The sequence below is a fragment of the Dreissena polymorpha genome, chromosome 1 (assembly GCF_020536995.1).
Source record: "Dreissena polymorpha isolate Duluth1 chromosome 1, UMN_Dpol_1.0, whole genome shotgun sequence".
In the NCBI taxonomy this organism is placed as follows: domain Eukaryota; kingdom Metazoa; phylum Mollusca; class Bivalvia; order Myida; family Dreissenidae; genus Dreissena; species Dreissena polymorpha.
Genome location: NC_068355.1, coordinates 197,469,743 through 197,484,852, shown reverse-complemented (window position 1 = coordinate 197,484,852; position 15,110 = coordinate 197,469,743). Strand labels below are relative to the sequence as shown.

The 15,110-nt window shown below is 37.3% G+C and overlaps 2 protein-coding genes across 3 annotated transcripts in view; both read left to right on the top strand.

Annotated features, from left to right (window-relative positions):
* Positions 1 to 15,110, top strand: part of LOC127864485 (uncharacterized) — a 258,871-nt gene that overhangs the window by 60,722 nt on the left and 183,039 nt on the right. The window lies entirely within an intron of this gene.
* LOC127864491 (uncharacterized) lies at positions 7,834 to 13,658 on the top strand. The gene is made up of 3 exons (XM_052404121.1): positions 7,834 to 7,950; positions 11,273 to 11,336; positions 12,647 to 13,658. The coding sequence occupies exons 1-3, from the start codon at positions 7,902 to 7,904 to the stop codon at positions 13,536 to 13,538; spliced, it is 1,005 nt and encodes a 334-aa protein (XP_052260081.1). The 5' UTR covers positions 7,834 to 7,901; the 3' UTR covers positions 13,539 to 13,658.

Here is a 15,110-nt window from a genome sequence, read left to right as displayed (position 1 = left end):
CATAGCAACCTGCTTCGGTGTTGGATTCAATCATCATTGTGGGAGTGTTCCACCAAAAACACCAAGTACTGGCTATAGGCCCAGGAAACGGACTCGAGAGCGTTTCAAATAAGTACAAAGCATTTTAAATGCAATCGAGATAAAATCAAAAAGGTTTAAGCAAATGCATTATTATTTATTTCGATGCATTCAGTAAAATTTCAGATCTGTTCTGAATCAAAATTAAGCGTTTAAATCAAAATACCTCGGGCGATGCAATACGATTGAACTAATTAAGGCTTGCGAAAATGACATCATACATAAAGATGTACCGATTTGTCGACTGTTAGCACCAACACGATCTCTTACGGCCGTAAATATTTCACCGACCACTTACAATATAGAATAACAAAGTCGAAGGAATATAATTTTTATTTGTGTTTTTTTAATTCAGAATATTAAGATACAAGTAGGCGTGATAGAAGTCGAGTGTTTGACTTGTTTAGGTTGTAATAATAGTCCTCAGAGCCTTATCAGGCACGACGCTTTCCGCTGTTATGATTTTTGTCGTTTAAAGGAAGTGTCTTTGAAACGAAACTCCAGTTTTGGCCGAGGAAGTCGACTCTGATACGCCTGTGAGGACTGCACAGGCTATTCTGGTACAACAATTTACGCACATGAATTTAAACCCGTTTTCCTATAGCGAGGCTCGATTCGTTATAACAGCCTTAACTTTTGCTTAAAAAGGAGCAACTTATTTATACATTACTTAAAAGACAGACCACCAAGGTAACTGCAACGGACTTATGTAACACTGGTCCGACTACAAGCTTTTCACGCTGGTTTGCAATTTATTATGTATGCGTCATCGCATAAAAAGCTACACAGAAGTCTATACAAAAAAATCACACGACCACAGGCTTCCGTTGATTGATAAATATCAGCTTCAATCGCAATTAAACATGCGTCAAAAAGTTGCAATATTTATGTGAGGAAAGTACCACGGAAGAACGCGGAAAAAACGACATCGGATTGTAGTTATTGTTATTTGAACCGTTTATGAATCGTTCGTTTACCTAACGTTACCTTACTGTCGGGATATGAACTCATAATCATCACATGTCACCTTTTAATGTAAAGATTATCATGCACTCCGTTGCAATGCGTCTACAAAATATAAACAAAAATATAATGCTCCGAAATCCGAGTAAAAGTGCTACTAACAGGTCACATATAAACAACGTGTTTCAAGGGATAACTTCATCGGTTGAAGGTGGTGTTTTAAATACTAGTACCAGGAGCTTCTTAGATCCTGAGTTTAATCAACGTGCGTAAATTATCGTTACAGATAAACTTTGCAGTCCGCTCAGTCTGTTCAGGGACGACACCGTCCGCTTTTATGGTATTTTTCGTTTAAATGAAGTCTTAGCAAAAGTCGTGTTGAAGCCGAATGTATTTTTATGAATGTGATGTTCGATATTTTTTAGACAAAAATACACATTTCAACAATCTATATACATATAGCTCCGAAGACGTCCGTAAATATGACCTGCACCATTACTCTGTCAACCCCTTCGTTTGACCAGTATACTTTCACTTGTCTTTATGCCGGTTAGCTGTTGTTTTGAGACAATTGATTTCCGTGTTTACGGTTTACGCGCGTTTTCATATACATGTTAACATTTATATAATCCCGAAGCGAGAGCGTGCTATAAATCAAACTAGTAGTTACACAATAGATTAAAATTAATTGTATTAATAATTTGTAGGTTATGATATGTAATAAAATGTTTCGTTGCGATATTACCATCTCCGACAATGTCCGTCAATGTACCGAGAGAAACCGATACGTTACGAACGAAATCTACATGAACCGATATTACCAAATTCCATGATTCTGGTTCTACTTTAACGTAACACTGCTTTAAATAACTAAGTAAGCAAATTCTTTGACATACGTTGTTAAAGTGTTATCGTATCCATACTTTTTCTTATATGTTGCACAAATATTACAATAACGTTCTTACTAGATTGGCTTAACGGTTCGAGGACTAAACTCGGAAAAAGTCTTTAGTTTATGATGTTTATCACACATATACCCATTGAACTATTATTGTTTAATTTTACGTAAACTGCAACTTTTATTATTTCGACAACAATTAAAAGGGAAATTGTGTTCTTTGGTAAGGATGAAAAACTAATTCAGGCAATTCAGTGAAATTTTGTTGCATAATGAATGTTTTTGTAAAGGTAATTATTAGACTACCACTTGTTTAACGACCATGGTTTCTCCAAATGATTTGTTATAAAAAGTTTAAGTCAACCTGGACGCTAATTAGAATATCTCGTGTTTTATTTTATTTCCCGGGAGATTGCCTGTGAATACCCACCTAAGGACTATTAGCATTCCGCTTGGCGATTCTTCAAAAGTGTGGGAATCAGCGAAAACAGCGCGATGGACGTCAGACTCGAGAGATGACGGTACTAAGTTTTCAAGAAGATCCTCTGCGATTGTCTCTTCGGTCGCGATGTGCACGCTTATGCTGTTTGAAAAAGAAACGACTCGTAAATCGTTCTCACGTCTTGTCTAAGCCTCTTATACACACATATCTGATTGTGCTGACCGAGAAACGACTCGTAAATCGTTCACACGTCCTGTCTTAGCCTCTTATACACACATATCTGATTGTGCTGACCGAGAAACGACTCGTAAATCGTTCACACGTCTTGTCTAAGCCTCTTATAAACACATATCTGATTGTGCTGACCGAGAAACGACTCGTAAATCGTTCACACGTCCTGTCTAAGCCTCTTATACACACATATCTAATTGTGCTGACCGAGAAATGACTCGTAAATCGCTCACACGTCTTGTCTAAGTCTCTTATACACACATATCTGATTGTGCTAACCGAGAAACGACCCGTAAATCGTTCACACGTCTTGCCTAAGCCTCTTATACACACATATCTAATTGTGAAATTTTCAAGCGTCGCAATATAATCGGATCGCCGCTGCGAAATTGATTTTGAAGTATAAGCACCGTAGGACCGCTGTGCTAAAAACGCCTGGGGAAAAAGCTAAGTCATGTATACTACAAATCATTGATGCCAAATTACAATTTCACATGCACTTAAAGTGATATGTACCCAGTTTGACATATTACATATAAACAATAAAAATGTCATCAATTAAAAAAAGAATGCATGTAGATAACCAAGCAAATAACACCATCGACTAGAAAAACATTAAACAGATATGTTCCTTTATTGATGAACATCAATCAAAATAATAAAACAAATTGTGTACCATTTGTAGCGCTTTTCGTCGATAATTGAGCAAAAACGTGTATTGCTAACGTAGGGTTTGAACAATACTGTAAATGCTGAAAACGTGCTTGGTGTAATGGCTTCCTGTAAGCTCGAAGGTACCGGCTTCTATCCGCAGAACATGGTAATTTCATTATCAAGTTTGTCTTTTTTTATTATAAATATTTTAAAGCTTTTTCAAATAATACAGTTTTGTTCGTAAAATATGTTAATGATATTATAAAAAAAAATGTGAACAAGTCGCTTTAAAAGGTTTGTGTATTTTATGTTTTTGCACTCAATAATGATCATAACAGCATTCTTAAGCCGAAAATTTGTTTAGGTTAAAGAATAAAACAAACGTGTCTACGGTCACCGCCTCTTTCAAAAATGTGTGCCATGCTAAGAAATCTAAGTAATAAAGCTAGCCATGAACACTTTTATTACAAAGCCAGATCAACAAAGCAAGTCATTTAAATTCTCGTGCTATGCGTAACTGCAGATAAACGAATTACGTAAAACCTCTTTTTGATTTTCAATGAGAAAGTAAAGGGACCTTTGCACGTTTAGATACATTGACAAAATAGGAAACATAATTCAAATTTGCAATTTTTCGTTGTATGAATGTTCTTTTTTTGCAAGCAAACAGTAATACTTAAAACATGTTCCAATAAAATCCATTATTTGCATCTTTTGATTATTAAAAAATATGAAAACTATTAAGCTTTACAAACGCAAGACGATTGAATAATTAAAAAAAATACTTATCTTTTTTTTTAATTCGCGTATTGGTTTTATTAGGAGTAAAATACATGCACTGTTACGTCAGCAAGTGTGGCCAAGTGCTTTTAGCGCAATACTATTACTCCAAGGGTTCGAGTCCATGTTTGAATTACTTTTTATTTCTTTAATTTTATTTTTGTTTTATACTGGACTCTTTAGTTCCAATGTTTACATTTACTAATTTAAAGCATTAAATGAGAAACTTCAAAACATGCCAAAATATATTAAAAAGGGACCTTAAAACATGGTATTCTTTTGCAGATAAAGTAATAGGAAGTTTTTGTTTTGCCTGAAACGTGTAAACACAAATTAAAACAATTTGGCAGATTGTGCGATTCTGCTTAGTTTTACGTAGTGTGAATACTATATCGAAATCGCGCTGATGCGTCACGAAAGTTTATTAACTGACTTATATTTGATAAAAAAAATCAGTTATGCCGATCTATAGACCGTTCGTTCAACCAACGTGCTCACGGTATTCTAATTCTCACTCCTAATACGCGACAGGTCACCCTTAAAGACTTACATTCAATCATTGACAATGGTCCATTTATACAAGATAGTGTTAATACAAAACCTATCCTCAGCGACATGTGTGCGGGGATTATATATGCGTAATCCTGAAGTCCCGAGATGAAGGCTGTATGTTCGATAATAAAGGAACACGATTAAGTACATACTCCATAGACATTATAAAAGAGAGTTGAAACGATGCATCGTACTATCGATTTGAAGGTATAAATATATATCAGATCAGAGAACAACCTCTTTCTTTGCATTGAGTTATCAAAATGAATTAAAGCCTTATCTATTCGTGGTTATGTTTATGCCCAGCCCCACTTAATCCTTTCTTATAGAACGTTTGTGTACTTTGAGGTTTGGCAGACACGTCATGGCTTTCACAATTCAATACATCGGGAAGGTATGCCCGACGTGCAACCCTAGGAACATCCTTGATAAAGCACGCATATATACAATATTCATATACATAAACGTTATTCTGGAAAAGGGCAATATGCCAACCATTCCACATCTAACACAAGAAATAGAAATATATAACCGGTTTAGGGTGAGGCATGTTACGTCATGTCTGCACACACATATGGTAAGTTTTACACACAACAATAATTAGTTTTGGTGATAAAAAACATATGGGGACAATGGAAGGAAAAAAATATATTGAGCATTGTCAGTAATTATACATGTGCTGTTTTATTTTAGTAAATGTAAATGTTAACGGTGTAATGGAATCCTTTGCAAAATTTCGTACAACATGAAAAACTTTAACACAAATGAGACTCGTACAAGGAAAACTTGGCTTTATGAAAATTTAATCTACACAGGCTAATATTAGACAAGAGTATCCGTTTTTATGAAATTTTGTTTAAATGAACTCTCTTTAACGCAAAAATCTAGTTGTGATGGAAAGGATCGTCCCTAATTAGACTGTGGACTGCACAAGAAAATCCTGGACTACACTTTACTTACAAACATGTATTAAGCCCGGTTTTCCCAAAGCGCGTCTCAAATACTAGACAGCGCGTATTGCAATTATGACCTTTATGTTATTGCACATAATGTTGCTCTTAGCAAGCATTTAAACGATGGATTATGACCTGGATGTAATTGCACATAATGTTGCTCTAAGCAAGCATTTAAACGATGGATTATGACCTGGATGTAATTGCACATAATGTTGCTCTAAGCAAGCATGTACTCGATGAATTATGACCTTGATTTTATTGGACATAATATTGCTCTTAGCAAGCATGTAAACGATGGATTATGGCGCGAAACATGTGATATGCAATTTTCAAGCTTTAATCTTTTGTAAAATGTGTATAAAAAAGACAAAGTAAATTGACGACCTTGAGTTATAGTCACTATATATATTGAATTTGTATCGAATAGTTTTTCCTTTTTGCCATTGTTCTCAGAAAACATAATAAGAATACCTACAATACATACAATACATCATCTGCTGATCCAGATTGCGATCAATCGTCTTGATTTAAGGTCTAATGCGAACTACGTGTTACTGTTACAAAGAGGGGCTAATCACGTGATAGTCAATAAGGCGACGTCCATGCCGAGACAGGTATTTTTCGCCCCTTTAAACCCTATTACTTGTATTATTTTTTAAATGGCACTCACTTTCCAGCCATTGAGAAAAAAAATATTGAAATAATACAATGCCATATAAGTTGTCATTTTTTCTTAAAGAATGATGTTGCGTTTCTTTTTTTCAAGTTTCTTTACATGATATGTAAGATGTGCCGTCATATGTAGAGGTACTGAATTGAGTTGACGTCAAGTCAAGTGTCTAAAAACAAAGTTGGTGCAAAAACTAACACAAAAAGCCTTTTAAACTGACTAAACGAGTTCCGTTTGGTTATGCGTCACATATTGCTATATATTATCGTCGTTCTGGGAAAACAGGGCTTAATTTATGTGCGTAAAGTGTCGGCCTACATTGGCATGTGCAGTAAACGCAGGCTCATCAGAGACGACACTTTCTGCCTCGATTGGATTTTTGTTTAGAAGGTATATCCTTTAAACAAAACCTTCTATGAAGCTAAAAGTGTCGTCCCTGATAAGCCTGAGCGGACTGCCTATGTTTACCGGTATTTGGAATGCCACTTGACGAAGTGCGGTTTAGGGTTCTCTCATAACGCGACTCATATATTTCAACGCCTGGCATGATTCGTGTATGTTTTGCCATATATGCAAGAGATTACGGCATTTAGACCGATTCAAAACTAAACAGGATATTAAACTTGTTTATTCAAAAAATGAGATCAACCTTTGAATCCATTGTAATTTGTTGTTCACGCTAAGGCACATATACGAACGAACAGCGTGCTTAATCTTCGTGACGAATAACTTGTTAAAATGTTTTAAATGTGACCTACATGAAGTCCATGTAAAACGATGTATCAAATACAGTTTAAAATCGACGCCTTTACCATAACGACGTGCACACAATATTAATTACAATACGTATTTGTATGTGTACCCTTACGAAAAACACTGTTCAATATAAAACATTATCTCTAGCCACTGATGTTGAAACACTTTAGGTGATACTGAAGACATTTCAAACGGGAGTAACTGTGGCACCGGGTCAGTCAGTAAAACGAAGCACATAAGTACAAGATAATATTCCATACATCTACGTAAAACAGAGCAAACGTATGCGGTATGCTAATCAACTTATCATTAAATTTGACCTGAACCAAGTTTTGTATTACCAAAATCGCTCACAGAAAAAAACATGCACATGTCAATATTAAACATGAAAAGACAACGTCCACTCCATAGCGTCAATGTTATCGAAATTAAATTAAGAGATGCATCTAACCTTTCTGTAGATTGCGTGACACATTTACAGTCTTAATTGTACCGCTTCAGGCATGTGCATAGGTGTGCGTAAAGTGCCATTCTAAACCCAGCCAGAGTGTGCACAGACTAAGCAGGGGCGAAACATTTCGTGACACTGGATGTTGGCAAGGAAAATACTAATGTTACATGAATAAACTCGTTTAAGAAAGCTGTGCTCTAACTCACAAATTTAAAGATCTACGTGTTTTAAATATACAAAAACGCGCGGGTGATATAAACGTTGAATCAATAGGGATTAAGTCGGGATGTGACGCACAGATGGCGATAATCCCATGTTATGGACAGCTGCATTGCGCTAAGTGGTATTTGGTAGCTGTAACGACCGTGCGAAAGGTTTATATAAATGCACTTAAGCGTTGAGCAGAAAGGGAGCCAGGTTCATTTTAAAGTATTCTTGTATTGGTGTGTGTATGTTCATTAATATTCGTCATGATCTTTCTGTGTGGTATCATCATCGTTGTTCTGGTGATTTTGAACTGTAAGTTTTTGATATAATTAGTTAGTTAATTATACTTATTTATTTAAGCTCGATTGGATCGAAAGCCAAATGCTTATTGAATGCTTTCATGCCCGTTGCTTCGGTAGAATCAGTATTTGGGGAGATCTAATAAACGCTACTTATTTGGGGATCGTGCACGTGACCTCCATGTCACTATGATACGGTTGATGCAAATAAATATACAGTTTTATGTACACTGTTATTTTAAGAGAAAATGAACACTGTCTGCGACATCAAAATCATTTTAAAATTCGAATTTATTTTTGCATGCGTTTAATGGTATCTTTTCTCGAACAATGAACATTATTTAGTACCTTCAGACTAGTTTCCACACATTTTATTTATTGTATTATATTTGGATTCCCACTGCGTAATTTTCTGCTAATGAAGGTAAACTATACTTAAGCTTAATAAATAAATTTTGGAATTACCAATAACCCCCAGTTACATACCAAATCGAATATCTTATTAAATCTTGTCGTAGAGAAAACAAATTATTATAATAACATGGCGCAATATGTGGAATTTGATATTATATTATATTGAAACTGTAACACTCGAAGACAACTTAGCTATATCAAAGATGTAAACAAAGAGTAGCAACCTATTAACTTGATAAATTGGTTTGGGATAATGTATGAAAACCAAGTAAAATCTGCATTCATTAATGTTGAAAAGTGGGGGCTATACTCCACTAGTCAGAAGTAGGTTTGATAAACTGGGAACTGTTGGTCTACCAAGCCAGCTAAGTACTTAACCATCGCGCATTTCTCTACTGATTTTTTCAACATTTCGGATGTGTCAGTAAATGAAGTTTTGTAAAACCATTGTGCTTTATTCACGGATCGGTCAACCGACAAAATCATCGAATATGTATATCCCACCAATAATTATGATTTAACATGAGAATTACGTCGTGATTCCAACGCTCCCCGAAGCCAATCTTGCGTTTGCTCGCAAATGTTCGGATATAGTAGCGGACGATTCACATGGAATACATTGTCACACAAAATAATGAAAACGAGCATTGTTTATCTCGTTAAATCTATGTTACCATACCACATCTAGTGTTGCAAGTTTGGCTATCGCTTTAAGGAACACTGGTTTTAACAGCGTAGCTTTATTTAACGACATATTTGTTGATTTTGAGTATTTATATGGCTTTAAATATACACCTGTCATTTGCAAGACTTATTTGACTTCGCGTGTCCATATGGACAACCTGGCACATGTTTATATCAATATGCACCCTTCAATTAATTAAGTTGTACACCCATTTGTATAAACAATTAAATCCGACACAATGTGTTGCCGAAATTAATACGATTTGTAACCCGTAATGTTACACACGTAGCCCGTTTTGTTATCGAATAATACCCTCCCTATTGTTTTGTTGCAAAAACAAATAAACAAATATTAACATATCAAGGTAAAATTACAAATTAATTAACATATTGCACATACATGTATCTACAATATTATCTCCTGTGGGTTCAAATGCCTTGTAAATACTCTGATTCAAACGGATGTAATAATGTATGCTACAAATGAATGAACCCCAGTAAATTGATGTAAACCGTTTAGAGCGAACACGCAGAAAAACAGACGCCTGTGTGTGTCATCTATAAAAATAATTTGACGAAGTCTAAATGGAAGTAGACAGAGTATATTATAACAGTTACTTTCAAAATCCCAGTTCCTTATTTGCTGTCACCATATTAAAGTTTGGTAATTAATATCGCAACTGTAAATGACCGCCGTTTTTAATCTGAAAGTTAACGAACGAACATGTCTTAACTTAATTCAAAAAAGTATTTAACGACACAGAAAGCATAGCATGAACTTTTTAACGGACGTTCTGAGCACACACATATAAATTTGAGCCACGCCCCAGGAAAAGCAGGGCTAAATGAATAACAGTAAATGGTTGTTCCAGATTACACTGTGTTGTCCGCTTTCATGTGTCTTTTTTCGTTTAAAGACAGATTTTCTGGGCGAAAATTCCTGCCTACGCGAAAAGTGTCGCCCTTCTTGAGCCGGTGCGGAATGCACAGGGAAACCTGTAACGCCTCTTTACGATCATGCACTAAACCCCGTTTTTCATGAGAGTGGCGTTATAAAATGTAATCAATGCATTTTATACCGTTTACCAGTTTCTTGAAACAATCGGGAAGCCTTATATGTCGCTACAAGGTTTTGATTTGTTATATTGCACTCACGAATATTTAAACTGTGCAGAACGTTGAGAAAAGTCACCTTAAATGGTTTCGTTTTCTTACCATAAAAAGTAATACAACGAATATTTAATGGACTTTTGACTTTCTGGACTCTTTAACACTAAACAATAAAGAAATAACGGTTTGTGTTGAAGATTGCACTGATTTCTATTCAATTAGAACAAACATAACAAACCTAAACTTAGTCCAAATCTTGAAAGATTTCTCTCATGAGTGCATCGGTAACTGCCTTCTGAGGGAAGTGCGGTTGATATTTTTATTTTATGTAGCAAATAGGTTTAATGTTATGATATTTGTATTTTCAAACGCACCGGCATTTTCGTAGATCAAATGTGAACTTCTCCGATGCATAATGTTAGGTTGAAAACGTATAACAAACCAATATCTCAACATTTACACATAACATTCGCTAATTTCCATTGTTATTGCGTAAAATGTAATTCAGAAATCGACACATAAATTACAATACGAGGCCCACATTTGGGCATTTTGCTATGTTATATTTATTGTTTTTGCAGCATATTTATAGAAAATTGGTTTTACTTTTTAAATCACTTTGTTATTATCGCTAAAGCAATAACTTGTTTTCTTGATGTCCCGTGTAAATTTAATTGTTCACACGGTACACAGTGATGGTAACATGAAGAGGTTTTATGTTTTCATTTTTTTAAAGAAACAAAAACACACAAACAACCATTTAATTACTCGAATAATTCAGTAGGTTTGTTTGTAGAGTTTTTTAGTCTTTTTTATTTTTTGAAGCCTTGACTTTATAATATTTAAAATTGTAACTTTCTAAGTAGCCCAAAGGGAAGCAGGGGGAGGGGGAATACGTATATTAACCGTACAAACTTACATATTTAGCTATGGACATTCCGATACATGTTCAATAAAATTAAACACACGAAAAGGTTAAGTTATTATTTAACCCTACAAAATTTGCAAATCAAATTGTTTGATTTAATCCACACCATTTCTCGAATCAGAAAAGATTACAAAAAGATGTTCATCTCACCCTTTAAATTCAACTGCGCATGCTTATATATTTTCCATTTCCGTTTCAGATTCATGTGCAGTCGTGTATAGCGACGCGCAAGAAGCAAAATCGATACTGCTGTCAGTGCTAGGGTAAGTATTATTGAACCACAATAGAACTACGTCGTGCTTCGAATCTTCCCGAAGCCAATCTCGCGTTTGCTCGTAAAAATTCTGGTATCGTAGCTGGAAATTCATATGCAAATAGTGTGACACAAAAAATAAAAACGAGCATTTTGTATCGCGTTAAATAAATGTTACCTACGGAATCCGGATAGTGCTATCTATAATTTGCCCTTCTTTCATCAAGGGCGACAAACGATACACGATATTTTACGCGACAGTCGCGGCGACGCACGATATTTTGAGACAGTCGCGGCGACGCACGATAATTTGCGCAACAGTCGCGGCGACGCACGATATATTTAACACGAAATATCGCCCTTGTGTAGGTAGCCCAAAAGGCGATATATCGTGATAAATATATCGTGCGTCGCACCGAATGTCGCGCAAAATATCAAGCGTCGCCGCGACTGTCGCGCAAAATATCATGCGTCGCCGCGACTGTCGCGCAAAATATCGTGGGTCACCGCGACTGTCGCGCAAAATATCATGTATCATGCACGAAGCGATACTCGATATTTTGCGCGATAGTCGCTGCGACTCGCGATATTAGTACTGTTTAAATATCGCTGTAATTATATCGCCTGTCGACTGTCGCGTTTTCAAAAAATTAGAATGCGACAGTAGCCCTTTTATATGCGATATCTCGCCCTTTGAACACGACCGTCGCACTTTATGAACGCGACCGTCGCCCTTTATGAACGCGACCGTCGCCCTTTTATATGCGATATCTCGCCCTTTTATAACGCGGCTGCGCCCTTGTATAGGCGATTTCTCGCAGATAAAAGGGCGAAGGTCGCGTTCATAAAGGGCGACGGTCGTGTTCAAAGAGTGAGATATCGCGATAAAATGCGACAGTCGCCCTTTTAAATGCGATATCTCGCTCTTTGAATACCACCGTCGCACTTTACGAACGCCACCGTCGCTCTTTATAAACGCGACCGTCGCCCTTTTATATGCGATATCTCGCCCTTTTAGAACGCGAACGAGATATCGCCTATAAAAGGGCGACGGTCGCGTTCATAAAGTGCGAGTGTCGTCTTCAAAGGGCGAGTTATCGCATATAAAAGGGCGACTGTCGCATTCTTATTGTTAAGTATCGCTTCGTGCGTCGTGTCGCCCTTGATGAAAGAAGGGCAAGATTATAGATGGCACTTCCCGGATTCCGTTGTTACCAGACCAAATCTAGCCTTGAAATTGCGGCTATTGCTGTAAGGAACATTGATTTTGTAAGGGGATAACTTTATTTTTCGAAATATTGTACTATATTTTACCTGCAGATCACTTAAAGACACTCGAAATGAGGACGGTCGCTATGGCAGTAAAACAGGGTGGGTCAAGTATCGCGGGGATCAAACCGGACGTAGAGACGGGGGAGGCGTTGTCGACGACGTCGGCGATGACGCGGACCTCGACAAGGCGATAAGCGTCCTTACAAAGGCTGTTGGTGACATTGACCGTGGGAAGGCGTCAGTGCGTCTGAATAACAAACCGGAAGTCACTAGCAGCTTGACGCAACTCACGAACAACCAAGAGATGCCCGCGAACGTTGCTGCTATCATAGACTCGGCTTTAGGCAACTCGAAGGTTAAATTTCCCGACAGCGTTGCAGACCTTATCAAGTCGGCATCCAGTACGACTGCTTCGTACACCAACCAAGACGATCGGAGCGATGTTGCGCGCGCCTACAATTCAGCAACCGGCAAAACGAACCAAGAGTTTCCGGCGAATTTCGCAGATTTCTTTAAGTCATTCCCGAGCTCTAACGTCAATTCCTACAATGACTTCAAATCATACACAGACGCCAAAGTCACGTCAAACACTGACGACGGATCGAACATTGACGTCGCAAAAATAATACAAGACGCATTCACAAACGCTGGATATAGCAAACATGGCAAATGGCAACAGTTGTCGAACGGAAACTACTTCAAAGCAGATACCCCGACGGTTCAAAACTATAATGACTTTAAAGTTTATTCCAGCATTTCAAACCCAGACGGATCCAATATTGACGTCAATAATATTCTTAAAAACGCGCTAGGAAACGCCGGAAACTCAGTAAATGCACACAACTGGCAAACGTCGTTCAAGGCAGATACGCCATCGGTTCAAAATTATCGTGACAGCAATGCAAACTCTGGCTCTGGCGGATATTCCTATTATATTTAAATTGTTTTGTATTTTATTTGGATTCCCACTGATTAATTAATTGCTAATAAATGTCAAGTAAACTTGAGCTTTACATATAACATTTCGAACTGCCAATAACTCCTATTTACAGACGAAAACAAACACAAATTATATCCGGTCGTCAAGAAAAACAAATCGTTATTATAACATGACGCAATATTTGATAGTGTATATTTTATTGAAAATATAACACTCGAAGACAACTTAGCGATAACAAAGATGTAAACCCATTGAGTAGCAACCTATTAACGTGATACATAATATATGAAAACCAAGAAATATCAGTATGCATTAAAGATTTCGGTATAAATATTGGTCCACTTTTCAAGTAAAGATTATAGGAATCTGGTAACTAAAGGTTCAATTGAAAGGTAAATAACCGGTCCAAAATTGAAGTAAATATTAGGGAAACTGGAAATAACCGGTCCAATAGTAAGGAAAATATTTCGGAAACTGGGAATAACCGGTCCAATATAAAGGTTAAAAGGTTAACCGGTTAAAGACGCTCTTGCAAGCGCAGGCGGCCTGCAAAAGAACACGTTGCAAACCTCTTATTCCGGAAATTCGGTAAAAGTAGATACGCTATCGGTAAAAACCTACAACGACGGATCAGATGTTGACGTAAACAAGGTAATTAAATAAACTCTTGCGATCGCAGGCGGCGCGGAAATGAACTCATGGCAAAGCTCCCCTTCCGGAAGTTCGGTAAGAGTATATAACCCATCGGTACAAACCTACAACGACAATATATATTATAAGCCGTTCGCAATCGCAAAGTCCGACCACTCGAACACAGACGTTGGAATTTTTCAGGACGACTTCGGTAAAATCGAAAACGGTCAACAGAGCTCATGGCCAAACTTCTCAAACGTGAAGTCATATCAAAATAACAATAAACCGAATGGTCAAGTCAGCTGCACTTCTGATCGACAAACCTACACAAACACCAAAACAGAACCTAAGCAGGCTAAATCATGGCGCGGTAGCTACACACGCGCCCAAAATTACGGCACCACCCCCGGTTCGTCATGGGGCCGCACTAACGCCGGTCAGTGTCTCTCACGGGAAGAGTTATGCAAAGTCGGAAGTGGACCGGAGTGCTGCGGGTCAGACACGCCTATGGTTCCCAAGTACCATTGTGCTGCACGCAGATAGCTTCCGGTTCCGGCCAAAGCGATTTCGGCCTATGTCAACCCAAGAATACCGGCATGACGTGCGACAGACGATAAACGCTCACGTGTTTGGTCGATCTCTCTATACAACGTTAATGAGGCATGAAATGACAACATGTTGCATTGAATATTCATTAACATAGTACGTGATATTGGTATGCCCTAAGGAGTGTCGTGTAATGACGATAACGAGTTGTTTGGTTTTAATTCAGCTTTTTATCACTTTCCTTGGTATAGAAAAATAGAATAGTGGCTGTATATGACTATGTGAATAAATTAACGTTTATTTGAGCCACTTTCTTGGAAAACCGGGCTTAATGCATGTGCGATACGTGTCGTCGAAAATAAGCCTGTTCAATTATTATATTAACTACAGTTT